The 19,365-nt window shown below is 36.0% G+C and overlaps 4 protein-coding genes across 4 annotated transcripts; 2 read left to right on the plus strand and 2 right to left on the minus strand.

Annotated features, from left to right (window-relative positions):
* The first annotated feature begins 35 nt into the window (after positions 1–35).
* LOC116307488 (uncharacterized protein C3orf38 homolog) lies at positions 36–4,963 on the plus strand. Its single transcript, XM_031717756.2, has 3 exons — positions 36–223; positions 360–541; positions 2,158–4,963. The coding sequence occupies exons 1-3, from the start codon at positions 43–45 to the stop codon at positions 2,743–2,745; spliced, it is 951 nt and encodes a 316-aa protein (XP_031573616.2). The 5' UTR covers positions 36–42; the 3' UTR covers positions 2,746–4,963.
* Positions 4,953–9,527, minus strand: LOC116307487 (uncharacterized). The gene is made up of 4 exons (XM_031717755.2): positions 8,765–9,527; positions 6,334–6,652; positions 5,631–5,871; positions 4,953–5,436 (listed from the first exon to the last, which is right to left on the minus strand). Exons 1-4 carry the CDS (start codon positions 9,525–9,527, stop codon positions 5,044–5,046), a joined length of 1,716 nt encoding a protein of 571 aa, XP_031573615.2. The 3' UTR covers positions 4,953–5,043.
* Positions 9,528–9,610: 83 nt separating this feature from the next.
* LOC116307489 (histidine protein methyltransferase 1 homolog) lies at positions 9,611–12,087 on the plus strand. The gene is made up of 2 exons (XM_089037658.1): positions 9,611–10,577; positions 11,246–12,087. Exons 1-2 carry the CDS (start codon positions 9,674–9,676, stop codon positions 11,254–11,256), a joined length of 915 nt encoding a protein of 304 aa, XP_088893784.1. The 5' UTR covers positions 9,611–9,673; the 3' UTR covers positions 11,257–12,087.
* A 1,627-nt stretch (positions 12,088–13,714) lies between these two features.
* Positions 13,715–18,205, minus strand: LOC116307498 (FAD-linked sulfhydryl oxidase ALR). The gene is made up of 3 exons (XM_031717768.1): positions 18,074–18,205; positions 16,601–16,821; positions 13,715–13,933 (listed from the first exon to the last, which is right to left on the minus strand). The coding sequence occupies exons 1-3, from the start codon at positions 18,182–18,184 to the stop codon at positions 13,771–13,773; spliced, it is 495 nt and encodes a 164-aa protein (XP_031573628.1). The 5' UTR covers positions 18,185–18,205; the 3' UTR covers positions 13,715–13,770.
* Positions 18,206–19,365: the final 1,160 nt, after the last annotated feature.

The following is a 19,365-nucleotide window of genomic DNA, read 5'->3' on the forward strand; positions in this document are numbered from 1 at the left end:
TATTTGATTGCAGGCGATATTGGATCCCAGTTCCTCTCCTGCATGACGGGTTCCAATGAAGAAAGAAATGGTGTACTAAAATACAATACAAAAGTAATAAAAATGTTGTCTGAAAAAGAAAAACGCGGTATAACTGACCTTCTGATGCAGCTTGATCTGGAAGATCTTCTTACTCTGACAGATACAGTTACGAATCGTGTTGTTTCAGCTGAAAATAGGCAAGGTATACCAATAATTGCTTGTTGCAGTCGTTGTAGTCCTTTCACTTCATATCTAAAGCTTATCAGTTGTTATAAACCCGAGCTCTTTCAGGAATGATAGTTTATTGTGACATTGATGATACACCATAATCTCGACAGAGGCCGTCCAAGCCATTCTTTTGTATACTGCGAGTGCATCACAATTATTGAAGAGAAAGAAAGTGAGACGAGAACACTTATACAAGTACCTTGCTGAACAGGGTTGTATTGAATCTACATCATCAGATAAAAACTTCTTGTGCAGAAAGATATTAAAGTTATGGGGAAGTCCAGGCAAAGAGGTGAGTTGCGGGGTGCTACGATAATTCATTATTTATAATTTCAGAACTATGGATAACCCACTGGTGAACTTACAGTGCATTTTACATTACTTTACCGCGGCGGGTTCGGAAGTTCGTTCGCAAGTTCCCAAGTTGGCAACGAACTTCGGAACTTCGAGTGAACAAAGTTCAGTGAACCGTGAACTGTTTACATCTATGTTTTCAAAATTTTGCTGAAATTGCATCTTTAAAAACCTCAAATGTTCCAAAACTCATATCAAAACAGGTCAATAAGGTAAATACATTGTATTGTGACAAAATCCAACTTGGTAATTAAGTTTGAAAAGCATTTCCGACGCCCGGGGGGGGTACTCCCCTTTATTCGCTACATGGGTACGTGCCGTCAAACAGGGTATGGTTTTCAGCGATTCTACTCTGGAACAGGGTATATAAAATCGCACTCGCTCTGGGACAAGGTATATGAAATCACGCTCTCTCCTCTCTGGAACAGGGTATCCATTTTCGCAACACCGGAACAGGGTGTGATTTTCAGTGATCTTGCTCTGGAACAGCAGTATGAATTTCAGCAATTTTACTCTGGAACAGGGTCAGGGTTCAGTGGGCTCAACGACACATCCCTACCCTAAACGGGCAAGAGTACCCCCACCCGGGTTCCAACGATTTTATTTTGAGTTTCCGAAGTTTGGTGCCAACTTGGGAACTTCCGAAAGAACTACCCAACCTGCCGCGGTAAAGTATTAATGTGAAATGCACTGTAACAAATGGATGGCTGTATTGTTAGATAACTCTGAGTTGTAAATTAATGTCTTAACCTTCCTGTAAAGTCATCATCATCATCATCATCATAGTTAATAGACTATGTCATCATGGTTTAACATGGTATGTCAGCTATGCATCATACTGAGTACATAACATTTGACCGACTTTTGGCATCATATGGTAAATAAGAGGATAAACAATGCTAAACCAATGCTAATTTGTTTCATACTACAGGTGTACATACAAAAAAATACACAAAAGTTTGATGAAAAACAGTTTCAAGCTCACACTGGCTACATGCACAAGCAATTCTTAATTTGTTTTGTCGTTTGTTGTTTTTTGTTATTGTATGTCCTCTCCTTTACTACAGCTCTTGACCAACATTTGTGGTAAAAAAATTGTCACTTGGTGTGAAAAGGTATCCTGGGATTCCTAAAACTGCAAGAGGTCAGACTAGAGAAAAAACAATAAATATCTATGTTAATGGTGTGGGAAGAATAAGTTTTAACCACTATCATTAATATTACTACTGTATTACATATTAATTACTGTATATATTAATTATACAGCTTCTCATTAATCCCATATAGGTAACTGTCCAATTATTTTCTTAATTGGACAGGTCTTGTTGATATGGGATTATTTAGGCAGATATATATTTATTGATAGGTAATGGGATTTCATGCTCCCCAATCAAGAAATAATTAGACTCGAAAAATTCCTCCGACTGCCAAATTGGACTTGGCCTACGGCCTCATCCAATTTTGTCAGTCCTCAGAATTTTCCTCGTCCAATAAATTTCTTAATTGGACAGCATGGAGTCCTATTACATATACATTTTTTTCTTTTCTTCATAGATTGAAGTAAATGATGACAGAGATGATTACATTCTAAGCACAACGACAGAAAGTGAACAAAATGCAATAACGTGTAGTCAGCATAGCATACAGCCTGTTTGTGAGGAAATTGTTCAAACTGAGGGACAGAAGCTGGCAGAGCACTTTATACCTTGGTTTTATGGTCTACTCAACTCTGTTGCCAATGGCAGTACTGTTTCAGATAGCCAAGATTCCTGGGGTCACCATCACTTTTGGGATGATGCAAAGTGCAGTATAGCAATCATATCCAGTTATACTGAAGATAAGTGTCAAGGGGCAGTAGCTTCAAGTAATAAGCTTATGAATCTTATGTCAAGCGAGCAGCTCTTCCTAAATGTCAATAACTCCAGTATTAAAGGTGATATGGATACTTATGGCTTGTGCAGAATAGTTGCTGGGGGAACAGTTCATAGATTCCAGGAATGCTTAGGTATATTTGAACAATCATTTGGTCTTATCAGGGATCCTTTGACAGACAATAGTTGGAAAATAAAGTTTACTCATTTGAAATTGAAAGCCCAAGGACAAACCCTAAGCAGACAAATTGAAACTGCACAGGAGGCATGAAGGCACTAGGACAATAGGTCATAATAACAATGACGTACCATTGGGAAGAGGAGTATAGGCAATATGGTTAGGGGTGGACGACAGATGGGAGAATGAGGTCTCAAAAACTAAGGTTTAATAAGGTAGAGGACATTTTTTCTTGGCCATAGCAATTTTGAAGGGATGTAAGTACCAATGAGGAAACAAATCTTGGCACTCAAGTATGCTAAGGTCTAGTCTCAAACATGACATTTTTATCTCTCATTGCCACAAAACTTATCTGATTTTGATGGAAATTGGTACAAGGGAGTCTTGATGTTTAGATTTTAGGGGGATCATGTGACTAATTAAGAGAGATAAGGGATTTCTATTCAAAAAAAAAAAGATTTGGTTAGTAATAATGCATGAAACAAACTTATACATTTTATTAATAACTAAATTTAACTTTAAACCAAAATATTTACGTAGAAGTATAAAACTTGGTACAGGGGTAAAAATTGAGTACCAAAAACTTTCCACCGCTTTCCTGGCGAGATATATTGAAGAAATTCGTTCTTATGCCATGGGTTTCCTGTGCTTTTTTGACACCTTAGGTGAGAAAATTCACACTTTCAAATACATTTTTTGAAAAAATAAATTGTAGAACGTGTCTATGGAATAATTATGAATGTGTAGATAATATTTTTTCAGGAATATTTAATTTCTAAATGGCACTCATTTTATCCATATCAACCACCTTAGTAGAATCCCACCTAGACATCTAGATTATGACTTACTGTTCAAGGAATATCGTATGAGATAGGTCAAGTGACCAATATTTATTACTATAGCTTAAAGTGCAACTAACCCACTATAGGATACCCTTATAAAAAAATAAGAATGGCTTTAACTATTCTTTGATATCTCTTTCATTGCTGAGATATTCAATTTAGAAATAACAAAATGATGACATCATCAAAGGACTCTACTAAAAATTAAAGCACCAATTTTATTGCTATTATGTTACATATCATGTGCCCCCCATAGAATTCATAAATAATTAATAAGTATTTGAGGCAATCAAATTTTAGAAATCAGGTTACATGGATATCATGTAAAATGTATATAAAAAACTTTACATTGAAATTTGCTAATTAGTTTAAACCACTCATTGATGTATACTGTTATGATGACACACTTATATGGCTTCTCATATTGCATAAAAATCAGCTTAAAAAATTGAAGTTAATTAATATTAATTTCCACAATAAAAGCTAGCAATAAACCTGAAGCGAGAGGACGTTTACCTCCGACTCTATGCCATAATAGTTTTTAAAATTCTTTCATATTAAAATTTTTGATTCCTTAGAGAATACAGGAACAATAGTCATAATTAAAGAACAAAAGCAGTGTGAAAAGGATTATGGTCTAGAGACAGGGGTAAAACGTCATCTCGCTTCAGGCTTATTGTCTTCAAAGTTTGAAGTGAAAATCCTGAATTCTTGGCAGGGAATCTTTTCACAAAAATCCAATGCCTTATAGCTTACTTGGGCAGTCAAACTACTCTCAGTTCCTAAACCTTATACAACAACCTTTCATGATTGTGTATAGAATGAGCACTAAATAGATGATACACCTGATTGAAAAAAACGTCATATCATCGAAGCTAAGATTGAAAAGGATTTTGGGTACTCCGAAATATGCATAATATTTGCATATAGACATTTAAAAATGCACAGTAGAGCAAAGTCGGTCGACCTAGATTAACATGCCAAAGCTATTCTCCAAAGATGTACGCCGGAGAGCGGTTTGGCTGTGGTATTTTGTCTTCCCATGCTCCCCTTTGGCTGTGATGATATAACCTTTTTTTGAACCCGACAACGTTTTTTCAATCAGGTGTAAATCATTTCAATGTTGTACAACCTCCCTTTGATCCCTCTTCTCAACAAAATTGACAGGTTACACATTCCACATTGATGTTTTTCCATCATCTTCCTTGGAAATCTTAGCCCAAGCTTAATTTACTATACCTATAAAAATAAACACTTGTACATGTTCCGTAAAAAACCGAGCTAGACCAATGAAAAGAACCCATACCAATAAAAATTGATATTAGTGACAAAAATAAGATTGTGACTTTCAATAATTCAAAATGATGTGTACAATAACCATTTGGGTTTAAATGATAGAAAAGTATGCTAAAGCCTCTTGAGTTTTTGAATTTAAAGTGCTTATAATAAAAAAATGTATTTGTCCTTCATGGTTTTAATTCTTCATAAATACTACTTACAAAATGACTTAATTTATTTATTGAACTAGCTATATTCTTCCAGACTACTTTCACTGTTGTTCTGTTTTGTCCTTTTTAACTGCCAGGAAAACATTGACTCTTAAATCTAGAGTTGGCCATCGATCAAGCCAGTAAGTAATGTAGCCAACCCAGTCACACAAGACAGTAGACTTCAGTGCATCATTACCCTCTGACTTTAGTTCTGCATAAGTAGTATAGAGAGTAAAATGTTCACTTTCCTTGAAGTCACCATGATCAACATACCTGCCATCAGCAAATACTAAGTCTTCAATAAATGTTTTTGTTTGGATGTGTGCATTATCTATGAAAAGAAACTGAGTTCCTGGACTGCTGAAATTCCTGATGACACTGGTGAGGTACTTCTTAGCTCCTGTCTGGTTCTGCACGGCAGAAATAAACTTGACAAATATCATCAAATTTGCCTGTGATTAAAATACATAAAGGTTTAATCATTATTTTGGCAAATTAAATACTACTCCATGCACCGAACTTAATTACATCAAAGAATGCCGCCTCATTATCACCTGATATCCATTGTTTTTAAAGAGTTTGGTGCATGGAAAGTTCGACGTTTGCCCTAACACTTAGTATACTATATCAATCATATTAATATTACCTTTTTGAAAGTTGTATGAAGAAACATATCTTTAGGTCCTGTCCTAATAGGTAGTTTACTAGTGACATCAACTGTTCCATACTGGAATGTTATTCCAGCTGTTTGTGTGAGTAGCACTTGTGCAAGATGTTCCCAGTCTTCACAGTTATCAAGTAAAATCCACTCTGTGCCTGGAGGGAAGTGTTGTGATAACCCAAGCACCTCACTTCCAGGACCTGCCCCAAAACTGCACACTAAAGGCCTAAACATCACATAAAGTAATTAATAACTGACCAATACAACTCATAAATAGCACAATACTTACAAGATTCACGCAAGAACAACAGAGAAACAAGTAAGGAATGTGTAGTTCCAAAAATTATCCATACCCCCCTCACAGAGGAATTTTAAGACACCCCCCTACCCCTGGAAATTCCAATTTTCTTCCATACAAACTCTGTAATTTTTGTTCTTTCTTTGACCCCCCTACTCTTCGGAAATTCCTCTGTGGGGTGGGTATGGATGATTTCTGGAACTACACAATGTAGTGTAAGTGAGTGTTGAGTTTGTTGTACACTTAAACATTATCCTCACCAAAGGAAGATTTAATAATTTGGTAAAAACTCTGCTCATATTATTATGATGTATAATGGAAAATAAATTATTTATACTGTAAGCATTTCTTTTTATAGGCTCTTTTGCTTAGAACTTCTCAATAGAATACCTTTTATTTCCTTGATGGATATTTTTTAGGAACTTTTCCAATGGAGGAAAGATACCAGACTTGAAGGTAGCATGCACCAGACTTGCATGCGCTACAGTATATGTCCCCATGTATGCCCACCGTGACTCAGCATCATCAAATAAGGTTTGTTGAGTACCTTGTTTGGAAAACCTGTGAGACACTCTGATTAGCTTATCCCTCAAAATACCATGACACAAATGCAAGTCCAGCTGCATCAGCTGTAATTCTAGTTTAGTTTTCTCTTCCAACTGCTTGAATGAATATTTTAGAGACTGGAGAAGGTTTTCACAGATGGATTCTGAAAATAAAATAAAAAAATAAATAATATTCCAATACATTCAACACTTAGTACTAACTAAGGGAGAATTGGGTTTAGTAGGATGGCCTTGGAGGGTTTTCTACAAGTTTACTGGTTTTTCTTCCATAAAAATCACCTAAAATCTAATTTGATCTGTCAGGCATTCCCTCCACTCTGGAGAGGTAAATCTGATTAGATTTTACATTTGGTATTAGACTTGGTATATACAAGCTCTGCACCATTTTTTTTTAATTTTTTATTTTTGATGCTGTCAATAAAAAATAATCAATAATAGACCTATCCCGAATTCGCTTGACTGGTCACGAAACAATGGTTTCAAGTCAAGGTTGAACTTGATGAATAAAAGAATCATTGTTTCATGGTCAGTCAAGCGAATTCGGGATAGATCTATTGGTAGATGCTCAAACATCTCAGTTTGCAAAATATCGAAAACTGCAGTACAGTGCATATCATAAATCTGTGAAAAACTTTGAAAGAAATAATTGCACAAATTTGCACAAATTAGTAAGTTTAGTAGACCTCGGTAGACCCTAGACCTAAAAACCTTTGCAATAGTTTTTACAATTTTGCTAGTTAAATTTTTCACCAATACAAAATATACACTCTATGGTATCCTAAAAATATTATATAGTATCTTAGAATAAACCTAAGATTTACAAATATATGAGAACCAAATGAAATCGGTGAAGGGATAGTTATGCAAATTCTGTTTAAAAAATCAACCAATCATCGATTTCCAATATTAACCGTTCAACATTTAAAAGGCAGCCAGTCACAGCCACGGCTAAAATTTCATTTCTGTTTTTACTTTCCCTTATACACTGTTATAACTTTTTCTTCATTTTGTTTGGTTATACTGTACCATTTGTTGAAGAAAGTCAAAGGAATTTTGTGATTTTTAAGGACTTTTGGAATAGGGTGAAATTGAATGCAGAAACCGAAAGTGATCCCCAAAAAACTTCAGTACAGTTTTCAGTACAGTTCTCCTAAAATATTTGTCTGATCCAAGTAAAACTTAACACTACAGCTATAACTCACTAAGGCCTACATTCTGATAAAATTTTAGCACATCAACCACAAGCTCATAATTAAGAGTAAGGTTACTGGGTTGCATATGCAACAACAACAGAAAATTGGTGTAGTTCAGCAGAGTCTCCTATTTTCTCAACCAAGAATCACCAATGAAGAAGACTCTCTTAGCAGAGAATTACATCTTATGATTGTTTTCGTTTTTTGTCAATCATCAATTTCATAAATTGCATAGGTCGGGTCTAATAGAACCTTGAAACAAACTGAAGGAACAGACAATGTGAGCTTGATCGAAGATATCATAAATAATTGTAATGTATAGAACAGTCGGAACAAAACCATCTGAACCCCAGTTGAATGAATGTTTATCGCAGTATTATGATCATACGGGTTGATGTAATCCTGAGAAGGACTGTTTGATGGGACTGACGTTTGAGGTCAATCTGAGCAGAAGTCATCTTCAGAGTCAAGTGAAGAATAAAGTCAGATTGGTCATATTTATACTACCATAATAACAATAGCCTAATTACCTGGATTTGTGTAATTGGCTGCGTCGGTTTATTGTTGTAAAAAGAAAGGCATTCACTGGATTCTCAGTTTATCATTTAAGTGTTATTGTTTCTGGTAAGCCTATTATATGGAGCCGGTAAGTTAATTGAGCTGTACTGTAAACATACAATAAACTGGAAATCCAGTGAATGCCTTTTTTTGGCCACAATACGCAGCAACAACTTGTACTGGAGTTTTGGTTTACCAAGTTTGAGCATCATCCACTAAACCACTCAATTAACTTACCGGCTCCGTATAATTGGCTTATCACAATCAATAACACCGCCCACAACACTAAAACAGCACTTATTAGACCGACGCTGCCAATCATGCAAATCCAGGTAATTAGGCTATTGTTATTGAAATATGACCAAATCTGACTTTATTTTTCGCTCTGTAGATGACTTCCTCTCAGGTTTTCGAAATGTCATTCCCATCAAATGGTTCTTCTCAGAATTACATCCACCCTGATGATCATAATACTTCGATAAACAAATAATTTTGAATAGATACCGTTGATAGATGCACTGAAAGTTGTTAACTTCATCATCTTGTTTATCTGTCTGTCACCAACTGACGCTTCTTCATACACTTCACCACTGTCTTCTTCATAGTTCACTTCAGCTGACGAGTTTTTTGAAAAACCTTTAGTTACAACTGACGCATATGACAAAGAAGTTGATTGAGAATTCGTATCTTTAGAAAAAGAACTCTTGTGCTCTGATACCAAAACAGGTTCTTCCCGCAACTGCGACTGATATCGTTCATGTAAATCCTTTTTGTATTTTCTCATATCGGCCTTTAGTAAACAGCTTGTACATTCTCGGGGTATTCTCTCGACATTGGACTTTGAAGATACCATAAATGATGGTAAGTACTTAAAATGCCCGCAGCGAAAGCACTGTTGAATCAAGGATGCCATTTCGCAACCGTCTTTTAAAAGCTTGGAAGATTCCTTCACAGCGGCACAGTCGATACATACTCGATTTTCCTTCGCATTAAACCATTGTCCGACTTTAAACATACACAAGGGAGCCTTTTCGGAGCAATTTTTACACTTTTGTAGCCTGTCGTAAACACAATCAGCACAAACAACAAGAAATACGTTTTCCTTGTCAAGATCGACACGGACGCCATTTTGTCTTGCATCATAAGGAACTTGCTCCTCTTCTGTGTCCCTCTGCAGTGCAATTGTCTTACGGATTTCACTGACGTTGAAAACGTTTTCGTGGGTAAGGTTTTTGTGATGACAATTGAAGCAGCGTAATTCTTCCATCACGAAAAACACCAACTCTTTGATGTTATGTTTTACAAAAACCTTCTACTCACAAAATATAAAAGCAAATAAAGACTTTTTAAAACCATCATGCTTCGTGGCCTTCAAGACACAGGAGTCCCACACTAGGGATCGTTTTGAACGTCATGGCGACATTTCGATTCAATTTTGGTGCAAAAGAAAATGAATTAAATGAAAAAATAGTTTCTCTAGATGAATGCGGTGCAAATCAGAAAGCAGAAGAAATTAAGGTATCTTTAGATGCATTATTGAAAACAGACGTCAGGTTTAGCACACAAGAAATCGTGATAAATGAAGAAACAGTTGTGAAGACCTTGAACATCAAACACTTGGAAGAAACGTTGAAAGCAAGTGACAAAAATACGAGAAGCTGTGTATTGGACGCTTCGTTATCAAATAAAGACCTCGTACCCGATTTATACGAGGGTGGATTAAAAATATGGGAGTGTGCAGTTGATTTGGTCGAGTTTCTTGAGCAAAAAGAGGTAAAGTTTGAAGACAAACGCGTTTTGGAGCTGGGCTGTGGTGCAGGATTACCTGGGATTTTTGGTCTGATGAAAGGAGCATGTGTTGATTTTCAAGACTATAACCGTGAAGTCATTGAACACTTCACCATGCCAAATGTATTCCTTAATCTAAAATCAAGTCATTATCATTTCTCCAACCAACAGTTAGAAAGCCTTTTGTCTGCAAAATGTCGTTTTTATGCAGGCGATTGGAAGTGTTTGGAAAACTACATCAACCATAATAAAGATCCAGAGCAATTGTACGACATAATATTGACCTCAGAAACTATTTATGATACCAGAAATCAAAGTAAACTCTTAAGTTTTATTAGGAGCCACTTAAGATATCCTTATGGTGTGGTGTATGTGGCTGCAAAGACTTGTTATTTTGGGGTTGGAGGAGGTACGAGAACATTTGAGATGTTAGTTAATGGATCACAAGACTTGCTTGTAACTGTTAGCAAATTATATCAAGAAGGAGTACAAAGAGAAATTTTAACCATGGAATGGAGACAAGACAATAGTAAGGAATGAGATTCAAAATAGACCAGTTTCAAGTCCCAAATTACCGCTGTGTTCCTTGATTAGACTCATTTCCTCAGGCTTAGCCTTGAATCAGTGTCCATATACAGTGGCGGATCCAGGGGAGGGGTGCAGGGGGTGGGCACCCCTCCCTGGTTCGACTTTGTGCCCCTATACTTTGAAGATAACCAATACAAAATAATGTTTTTCCCTTCTAAGGGGTGCACCTCCCTGGGTTAACTTTGTGCGCAGCATCTCTTCCTGAACAAATTCCTGGATCCGCCCCTGAATTATCCACAAAATAGCAACGGTAAATTGAAGGACGCACAATTCACTTCAATGATACAAACACTTTGAAATTCCATGGACCTTCCTTTGGTTATTCTACACAAAATTGAGGCTAAGCCTGAGCAACAGAGAACTCGAAAATGGAGTATTGAGTGCTGGAAATGATATGACCCTCCCTAGTGATAAGAGTGAAATTTCTTAACCCTTCCCTTGGGCTTGGCTATAAAAATCATGACCCTTCCCTGAGAAATAACTTCCAAACAAAACTGAAATGAGACCTGTCCTTGAACATTTCTTACTAGAAACAACTTTACATTCATTTGTTTAATAGCATTTGTCTTGCTATTATAAACAAATTATAAAATCAATATTATCTTTCAGTAAAGATATGATCAATGAAGGTAAAGGAAACTCTGCTTGCAGGGCAGGCCAGAACACTTAGGGGGAAATTTTGAAATTGGGAAACTTGGAAATGCGAATTCCAGTGCTTTGATGGGCATCTGCAACAGCATAAATATGTGACCCTTTTTTCACTGCCTGCTTTTTCATGACCTCTCTTCTATGTGGCTTAAAAGGTATGAATAATATGTAATAATAAAAATTTATTTAAATTTACCTTCGAAATGGATTTCACCAAACAACTTCAAATTTTGGCAGTACATTGTTGGATGGCTGGAAGCCATAGCATTGCATTGGATTGTGCGTTTCTCTACTCTTTGTTTATGATCACATCCTATGCTGTATTACTGAATAAAGCGCAGAAAAACCTGCTCGCGATTGTGATCAAGAACCTCATTAACTGTATGTTATATAATCCTTTTAGTACAACCAAATGTACAGTGTAAATGATTCATTAATGGGTCAAATATTTAGTGATAGATATCAGGTTAAGGCCTCATGGCCAACACTAGTTACGTAAGATTGAGTATATGAAGAGAAGAGGTATGTCCTTAACTTTATGATTTTAATATCTTTCGTACTACTTAACTTATGATATGATAGAATGCATGCACTAAACCTGTGAAACAAATACTAACTTTTAGTACTAAATAGTGATAATTAAACAATAGAAAACAAAGGATTCTGTATGAAATAGTACTAATTAGTACTAATTAATGTTCACGGATTTAGTGCGTGCACTCTACTTGCAACAGCAAATAGTGTAATTTGCCAAACACAGTATGATCCATCTAAGATTCAATTATATACACGTCTGAAATGTTTGCAATGATTTCAATTTCTATCGTGCAGGATTTTTGTATGTAATCATATAGTATAGCAAACCTTCGTCAGCAATTATTTATATCTTTATTGATATTAATTTCTAGTTTACATCATTCCAATAAAAGAACAGTACCGACCAAGTGAAATCTCATTTTATGATGAAGTTACCTGTAGGCAATGACCAGGGCAATGACATTGAATGATGAAGTTACCTGTAGGCAATGACCAGGGCAATGACATTGAATGACCATTCCCCAGCCTCTTGATTTAGTTTTTTCAAATGATTTGCCACACTATAAGGAAATTTACAAGTTGTCAAACAGAAACAGCAAAAGAAATAGGAAAAAAAAATTCCGTGCAACAGGAAGAAAACAGGACACTTTATCACATATCTTCAAATGAATAATTAAACTTTACCAATTGTCATTTGACCCCCATAAAATAGAAATGCTAACCCAATAAAAAGCACATGGAATGAGAAATGACTATATTAAGTACTACTTATTGTGGCTGGTGTGTACAAAGCTTGTCTTTATAGAATGTAAAAAGTAGGATTCTAAATAGACCAGTTTCGAGTTTCAAATTACCACTTCGCTTCTCAATTACAAACTCATTTACACATGTTTAGCCTTTTTTGTGGGCAGAATGTTCATGTATTCCAGCCAAGGTCAGTCAAGCTTCATAGTGTTTATGCTGTTGAAGTTATGCATTCTTTACTTTGTCATTGATGTTAAAACACTGATATGAAGCTCACCCTGCGTAAATGGGTCTGTAATCAAGCAACACAGCAGTATTTGTGGATTCAAAGCTGGTCTATTCAGTCAGACTAGTTGCATGCTTAATGCTAACTGTCTTATTGATAGATGAGGAAGTAAGCCGTGTGGGAAGCGCTCAGAAATAATATAAGAACATGCGTAATAGGTAAATTATGAGCCTTGTATAAAACGACTGAAGAAGAGTGCCAATGCGGGCCTTTCACAACTTCAAGTCACGTAAAATATGAGCCAGCTCAACTAGAAACCGTGGACAGCTGATTCAGCCTGTATTGGGCCTCGTCAGTGTGGTGTATCTAGTGAGCTGGTAAAAAAGCTGCTTACTGTCTTAGGAAAGTATTACTTACAAAAATAGCTCTATTCATGTAATGATAAAGGACAGTAATTTGCCAAGTCAAAGTTGCATATAGCATAATGAAATGGATGAATAAGGTAGTAAAAAACAGTCACAGTTCGTATCTAGTATGGATTCATTATTTTTTGTCTAAAATCACCTCACAATGCTGCTGTTGGGTGATGTACCTGTGCTGTTAGGTGACATACCTGTGCTGTTGGGTGACGTACCTGTGCTGTTGGGTGACGTACCTGTGCTGTTGGGTGACGTACCTGTGCTGATGGGTGATGTACCTGTGCTGTTGAGTGATGTACCTGTCCTGTTGGGTGATGTACCTGTCCTGTTGGGTGATGTACCTGTGCTGTTGGGTGATGTACCTGTGCTGTTGGGTGATGTACCTGTGCTGTTGGGTGATGTACCTGTCCTGTTGGGTGATGTACCTGTCCTGTTGGGTGATGTACCTGTGCTGTTGGGTGATGTACCTGTGCTGTTGGGTGATGTGTTAATGAATAGGTTCCATTAAGACAATGACTCATTTTTATTGCAAATGTATAATTTCATTGAAAAAAAGCTATCTAATCACATGATCCATCTTTCCATCCATGTAACCACCTTTCATCAACCTTAGAACAGTCAAACTCCTGTTTTCCTATATGTCTGTTTACTTTATTGTGTATTCTACACATCCATTGAGAAAAGGTTTGCTGGTTACGAGTATCTGGTGGCTCTTCTTTAATCCTATAAAGAAAGATTAAAAAAAGATGGTGCTCAAGTTGGGTGTTAAATGAAATGAACTATGTTATACTTGGGGTGCATGTTACCTCATAGCTGCCCAAGGGCGGATCGGAGGGGGGGGGGGGGGGGGGGGTGGGGGCAAAGGGGGGCTGAAGCCCCCTTAGAAAACAAAAAGCAAAACGAAACTGAAGAATTAGATGCTTCTTTTTTATTGTTTTCCGTTGTGTTGATGGAAGAAACTCAATAATTTAGCCCCCCTAATCACAATTAGCCCCCCTAAAATTTTGGCTGGATCCACCCTTGCTGCCATGCATGCTGGTTGACTACAGTCAATTTTTAAAAAAACCTCGTTTGAGACTGGCCCAAGCCTGCACGAATGGACCAATAAAGAATAAGGGCAAAAAACACTGAAGAGGTTAAATATTCATTCTGAAATGGCGAAATGCATAAAGGGGGACTAGCACAAAAATTATCCAAATTTCAATTCAGCTGAAACTTTACTGGAATAACCCTTAAAGGTCTGATAATCACTCTCAACACAATCCAATTCAAACTTCCTTTGCAAGTCCTTGCTAAGTCTTTGCTTCTTTTGGGAGATGTCCATTTGAATACTGGACCGAAGTACAAATGAAGGGGTGAAAATGAAAATGGCCTAGTAAGTGACTTTTTGGGATATCTTTATCCTGAACCAAAGTACAATTAATATCCTTGTGGAATATGTTGCAAGCCACTTAAACTAAATCAAAGAGGAGTCCAGTGTGATTCTTGCAATTCCTGTAACCAAGCTGGTGGTATCCAAATGAGTTCACTCTACTACAATTCTCTGGGTAACTTATCTTGTTTATAGATTTGTCCTGTTTGTGATGAACCTAATTATTCCACTACTCTACCTGGAAATTCTATTTGTACAAATGACTGTTCAAATTTTTTTGAACCGCTTTCTTCTCGTGGAGAAACATTTTTGGTTTGCAGTAGTTCTACTCCTATAAACAAGCCAGTATTGAATAATAAGCCATGGAAAAAATCAACAACTAAGTCTAAAGCTCGTCCAAAGCTCCATCGCTTGCTTCTAAATTGCTGAAGTGTTAGGAACAAATGACCAGCCTTAGAACAAGTAATTGCTGAACATAAACCAGATATTATTCTGGGGACAGAATCATGGCTTAGAGAAGAAATATCCAATGGTGAAATATTTCCATCTAATAATAATATATTTACTAGAAAGGACCGATCGTCAGAAACACGGGGAGGAGGTGGTTTTCGAGCAATCAAGACTGATCTTTTAGCATCCTATAAGCAAGACCTCGATTCTAACTGTGACTGCATTTGGACGCATATGCCAATTCTTTGGTTGTCAATCTCTACTATTTGGAACTTCCTAGATAATCCTGATGGAAGCATCTCTAGTTTGGAGAGAATCAAAGAATCCTTGTCAAAGGTTGGCCACAAAATTGACAGTCATGATGTAATCTTAGCAGGTGATTTTAACATCCATTTTAACATAATAATATTAATGTTCAAGATAGCACATGGTATCATTACAACTGATAAATCTAGCTAAGAACTTGCAAAAGAAACTAGATCTTTGAGGTGCACATAAATTTAAATATCAAAGTATTAAGACAAATAAGGACGTACATAAATTTTCTTATTTTCCAAGATCTATTATTGAATGGAACAGTTTACCTCCCTATATTGTGCAGGCTGACTCCCTTCAGATTTTTTAAGTTGAATTATCAGAATATATATTAGAAATTAGTTTTTGATTTGGTATGTCAATTATTGTTTTTTTATATTTCACATTTTTAAGTTTTATATTATGTGTATATAGATATTTTTTTCCAAATTATTTATTTTGTTATTTATATTATTATTATTATCATTATTCATATAGTTTTAATTTTTTCCATAGTTAGCGTGATAATTTTCTAAAGTTTTTGCTGACAAAATAAAAAATAGATATAGATAACTTGTTAAAGTTTTTCCTGATATTAGGATGGGAATTATTGTATTTGAGTCTGTGACGTCATACACTCGACACTAAACATTGCTCCACACATTTCTTTGTATTTTGTAATCAAAATATCTTCAAGTTTTATACTCAGTATTGAAGAAAAGATACCATATAATGATTCTAAATACAAGTAATGTATGTTAAGTCCCTAAGCGGACCTTTGGGCTTAATAGAAATGAAGTAAAACATGAAGTTCTTTACAAGTTATTTGGGTTTTGTGAATGGAAAACTAAGTCTTTATGACTTGTCTTCAGTTAAAGATGATAATAACTTAATAACTGTAAAGTTATAGTTGCTAATGAAGGTAAATACTCGCCTGTAAGCCCTTGGCATATCTAATCAGATATTTAAAAAAACCTTTATTACTTAGCTACTCAAACAACTTTTCAGACTAGTTGCATAGGCTTGAGACAGGTAAATAATAATGTTTTGAGTTGACTGTATATAGCAAGCAGTTGTATAATACTCCTTTTTACAGTTCCATTCAGTGACCATGAATAATAGTTCCTAGCCGACGCTGGAGTTACCGCGCATGATAAACTGTAGTTTTGCTATGCGCAGAAACTCCAGCCTCGGCTAGGAACTTAATTATTTGTTGTCACTGAATGGAACTGTAAAAAGGAGTATTGCCCCTTTATTAATGTATTTCAACTTACTTCTCTCTAAGATGTGAAGAACATTCATTACAAGGAAAGAACTGTGAAAAGATTTGAATAAATTGTTCCATGTCTTTTTGCTGACTGTTAGTTGGTTTTTCAGGATAATAAGCTGCCATTGTATGAAGAAATCCCCAAGTAGAGCGGCCTAATTCTTCTCTATCCAATGGACATTCTTTGCTGTTTTCTTCAGCTTTTACTTCTGATGTTTTTTGTTGTTTCTGATTAAAATCAAATTGAATTATTTACCAATTCAATGCCTAGGGAAAATAATAATTTGAAAAATATTCTACTAGACAAAGATGCCAGTCTGAGGATTATGCATTCTAATAACAATAACAAACAGCAAGAAGGCTGACCTGGGAAGTTAACCAATTTCAGTTTTTAAATTGAGAAAAACTAAAAACTACAGTAAAGGTGCTGACACACGGTGCAACATTTTTATTTTTTTTTTATAAATAAAATTTTAAAAAAAGATTAAAACAACATAGCACGCAACATTGCAAGCAACAAATTTGAATCGGGGTGACACACATTGCAACAAAATTACGCAACATCACTTGTGTCAGCCTGCTATGTTAAGATATTGGGTTGGGTCGGTGTCCACTGGTAGAACGAAGCTTGGAATTGGACAAAATAACAAAAACAAAGAAAGCATGGATTATGGTTAACAATGTGTATTGTTCTACATGTGAGCTGCGTTCTCTGTTTTATCTCACCATTCATTGTTTGTTCATCCACTCACAGGCTTCGTTCTGCCGGTTGTTGATTACCCATTGGGTCAGCAGTTATAAATTTGGTGCAAGCTGATTTGCTGGAAATTTCAAAATGTTGCAGGTAATGTTACAGCCATGTTAACATGATGAAATTTGTTGCGCACAATGTTGGAAGAGTAGAGAGCGATTTAACTTCAGATTTGTTGCATGCAACATTGCGTGCAACAAGTTTGGGGTAGACACATGCTGCAACAATCCTGTTGCATACAATGTTGCACCGTGTGTCCATCCGTACCTTAACAAGCACGGTTTAGCTCCCTATATAGACCTGTTGGACTAGCCTGACTTTTGTGAACTACTAAAACTACAACGAAATTTGAGCAGACATGGGTTGTGGAGAGAAATTATTGGATAAACATTTAGTGAAGTAGTTGTCATTCAAGAAAGTGGCTAGTCCAACGGTAACAGTCCAACAGAGGTATATAACAGGAGATAAAGTCGTTTTATAAGATATGACGGAGCTTCTGAAAGACCCAGTGTTATCAATACCTAAGGGAAAAATTTTGGCTGATTAAAGCCAAAGTATGGCAAACTCACAGACTGAATAGAAAAGAATGAGAGATTAGTAAAATGAAGTAAAAAATAACTATAAAACAAACACATTCGGCTTAATTTGTCACAGCTGCTTTCCTCAGTCTACAAAACCAGTTCATGTCACATTGATAGGCAGCCAGTGTTGACTAGTAAACATTATTACCTCATCCTGATTACTGTTTACTTGGCTTCTCATCCAAGATTTAAAACTTGTACAAGCTCTACAGGGTTTTTTACCATGGAGAGGTGAAAGACTTTCTTCGGCGTCCGCCATTTTGGATAACAATCATGCGAAACCACAGGTAACCCAAACCTATAAAAATTCACGTACAATGTCTTTGTTTGACTATATGGGAACCCAGTGAGCAAAATCACAGGTAGCCCAAGCTTGGTTTCTGTGGTGTCCTATTATAAGGAAATATATGGAGATTCATAATCTCTCATTTCTTACTGGTGGGGGAAAAAGTCTTAAAACGGGCTAAATTCAAAAAATAACCACGCAGAGCCAAAGAAGTGCTATTTCTCAATGATCGGGTAATATTTCGGGGCTTTATTTCACGTTTCAATGGGATTTTATTTAAATTTTTTATGAATCTCCATACATTTCCTTATAATAGGACACCACAGAAACCAAGCTTGGGCTAACTGTGGCAAAATTGACCTATTTCACTATGACGTCACGTCAAAACAATCTATTGTTTAAGCGCAAAGGATCATGGTCGTTGGAGGGGGTCAACTCAACGCAAATTAACCGAAACTTGTTCTAAAACCTGTATCAATCCACGAAGAGAAGTAGAATAGCCAGCAAACTCTCAGAATATTTTTTAGTACATATTTAACACATATTATATCTGAAAACCAGACCATTTTAGATTAAACTGTTTCGCTAGGAGCAAATTTTGTTGAATTTTCTATTGGATTTGGTGATTCTATCCCCCACATAAACAAGCAGTGACGTCATAGTGAAATAGGTGCAATGGTGTTGCTCCTTTCTAGATACCAGGATAAATATGCTGTCTGTTAGAGCTTGTTTCGGAAGTCCGAAATAATATCAATTTTGTGCATCAATTATATGTAAGCAAACATTAGATGGCATTATTTTAAATTCAGACTTCTGAAAATTAGCTCTAAGGGATTTGTCAGAAATTAGCGGGGGGGAGGGGGTGGGAATTTTTAATTTGGGGTTGGAAATGGGGTGACCCATCCAAATATGACGTCACACAAACCACGTGTCATTTCGTACTGATTTACTTTTTATAGAAATCAAGCGATATGGCGGAAAAGGTAGGTGTAAGTATAAAGAAATGAGGGTGTTTATCCCTTTACTACAATAGTTTCCATCGATGTTTTATATTTTTTATTGCTAAATAATTATTTAAAATCATGGATCATTAAGATTAATTTTGAATATAATGACATGTACTCTATAAATACCTGTATTTATGCATCTTGCAG

This window comes from Actinia tenebrosa, unplaced genomic scaffold (assembly GCF_029948245.1).
Source record: "Actinia tenebrosa isolate PJP-AT-01 unplaced genomic scaffold, QUT_ActTen_1.0 PGA_scaffold5__44_contigs__length_20552954, whole genome shotgun sequence".
Classification (NCBI taxonomy): Eukaryota; Metazoa; Cnidaria; class Anthozoa; order Actiniaria; family Actiniidae; genus Actinia; species Actinia tenebrosa.